The sequence below is a fragment of the Silene latifolia genome, chromosome Y (assembly GCF_048544455.1).
Source record: "Silene latifolia isolate original U9 population chromosome Y, ASM4854445v1, whole genome shotgun sequence".
NCBI classification, from domain to species: domain Eukaryota; kingdom Viridiplantae; phylum Streptophyta; class Magnoliopsida; order Caryophyllales; family Caryophyllaceae; genus Silene; species Silene latifolia.
The window spans coordinates 218,111,745-218,114,285 of NC_133538.1; the positions used below are offsets into that span (position 1 = coordinate 218,111,745).

General features: G+C 45.3%; 2 protein-coding genes across 2 annotated transcripts; both read left to right on the plus strand.

Annotated features, from left to right (window-relative positions):
- The first annotated feature begins 803 nt into the window (after window positions 1-803).
- On the plus strand, window positions 804-1,322 carry LOC141630082 (uncharacterized). Its single transcript, XM_074442960.1, has one exon. It carries the CDS (start codon window positions 804-806, stop codon window positions 1,320-1,322), a length of 519 nt encoding a protein of 172 aa, XP_074299061.1.
- A 327-nt stretch (window positions 1,323-1,649) lies between these two features.
- Window positions 1,650-1,994, plus strand: LOC141630083 (uncharacterized). The gene has a single exon (XM_074442961.1). It carries the CDS (start codon window positions 1,650-1,652, stop codon window positions 1,992-1,994), a length of 345 nt encoding a protein of 114 aa, XP_074299062.1.
- The last annotated feature ends 547 nt before the right edge of the window (window positions 1,995-2,541 follow it).

Here is a 2,541-nt window from a genome sequence, read left to right on the forward strand (position 1 = left end):
ATTCACAAGAAGCTGGCATGCACATGGAACATCTGTCAGATACCTTCAAGACCTTAAGGGAATACAAGATGAAACTTAATCCATCCAAGTGTTCATTTGGGGTGTCCTCCGGTAAATTTCTAGGGAACATAGTAACGAGCAGAGGAATTGAAGCCAGTGTGGAGCAGATTAAGGCAGTACTCCAGTTGGAGTCGCCGCAGAGGCCAAAAAACGTGCAACGGCTAGCGGGAAAAGTGTTTGCGTTAAGCAGATTTATCTCACGGGCTTCAGATAGGTGCAAGTTGTTTTATGATATAATAAGAAAGAGCCAGAAGTTTGAATGGACAGTGGAGCATGATAGATAATTCAAAGAACTCAAGTGCTACCTAAGCACACCACCACTGCTGGCCAAGCCGAAGCAGCGGGAACCACTGTTCCTGTATCTGTCGGTTACAGAAGCAATAGCAAGCGCTGTCCTGGTCAAGGAACAAGTGGGGATGCAGCATCCAGTATATCACGTCAGTAAGTCTCTGCTTCCTATAGATACCAGGTACACGTCCTTCGAAAAATTAGTTCTAACTTTGGTCACTGCTTCGTATAAACTACGTCCGTATTTCGAGTCTCCTACTTTTCACGTAGTAACTAATTATCCATTAAAAATGATCATGAGAAAACCTGAATTGTCTGGAAGAATGACCAAGTGGTCAGTACACCTGAGTGGTTACAATTTAAAATTTTAGCCCAAGACGGCAATCAAGTCCCATGCGTTTGCATATTTTGTGTCAGATTTCTGTCCTGCTACCCAAGCGGAGGTAGAATAAGGGATGCTAACATTATGCGGAGACCAGGAAAGTGGAACTTGGATCTTATACATTGATGGGGCCTCAAATGCTCGGGGAGTTGCTGTGGGTCTGGTCCTCCGATCCCCAAAAGGAGATATGATGGTACAAGCAGTGAAGTGTGAGTTCAAGGCCACTAACAACAAAGCAGAATACGAGGCACTCATACTCGGGATGCAAATGGCGCGAGTACTTAAGGTTAAGAACCAGAGAGTATATAGTGACTCATTGCTTGTGGTGAACCATGTGAACAATGAATACGTGGTGCGTGACTTTAAAATGATAGCTTACCTAAAGGTGGCCACAGAGCAGAAACTGAAATTCCGGTCTTTCAAGATCACTCCGATCCCAAGGGATCCGAACGTGGAAGCAGACGCCCTAGCCACGCTGGGAGCCACTTTCAAGCCCGCAGAACTATCTATTATACCAATTACCCATGTGTTAACTCCTGCTATACAGCAGGAGATGGAGCAGAATCAGCAAGATGGAGCAGCTCACGTGTAACACGTGAACGGAGCTGGAATCCTGGTATCAAATGAAAACCAACAGATCGATCCAGATTGGCGAAAACCTTATGTGGAATGGCTGAAAGATGGGAAACTTCCAGAAGATAGGAAAGAAGCATAGAGTTTCAGGATCAAGGCTTCCAGATTTTTGTTAATAGATAATGTACTCTTTAGGAGATTTTTGGCAGGACCTTACCTCAGGTGCCTGAGCAAGAAAGAAGCCAGCACGGTGCTGCAGGATATACACAGCGGTGAGTGTGGGAATCACGCTAGGCGAAGAAGTCTATCCAACAAAGCCTTAAGATAGGGATATTTCTTGCATACCATGAGGGCAGATGCCGTGAACCACGCCAAACGCTGTGACTCATGTCAGAAGGCACCTCCAGCAATACATCAGCCAGCAGAACCGCTGCATCCGATCATCTCCCCATGGCCATTCATTATGTGGGGGATGGACATAGTAAGGAAACTACCCAGGGCACCAGGAAACAGAGTATACATGCTTACCATGACAGATTATTTCTCAAAATGGATCGAAGCTGAAGCAATGACAGAAGTAAAAAAGGCTCAAGTGATCTCTTTTATAAAGCGTAACATCATCAGCAGATTTAGGATACCATCTGAAATCATATGCGACAATGGGTCCCAGTTCATATCTGATAACACTTAAGGGTTTTGTTCACGATGGAACATAACATTAAGAAAGTATGCTCCTCGGTACCCACAGACAAACGGGCAAGCAGAGTCCAGCAATAATAGAGAACCTCAGAAAACGGCTGGAGGAACTTGGGGGTAAGTGGGCAGACGAGTTACCACTAGTACACTGGTCAGACAGAACGACGCCAAACACGGCAACAAGACAAACGCCGTTCAGCCTAGTATTCGGTGCAGAAGCCGTAATTCAATCAGAAGTTCTGGTACCAACGCACATGTATGGGTGCTAGACAGCAGAGCAGAATCAGATCGAAATGACCAGGAAGTTGGACACAATTGACAAACTAAGAGAAAGTGGTTACAAACGCATGGCATCATACAAGCAGTCTATAGCCAGAACGTATAACAAGAATGTCAACATAAGGACCCTCGCAGTAGGGGACCTGGTACTCAGAAGGGTGTTTGAAAATACCAAGAATCACAAGGCAGGAAAGTTTGCTTACAACTGGGAAGGACCGTATCAGGTCGAAAGCATTGTTGGGAATGAGCCATACAGGTTGATG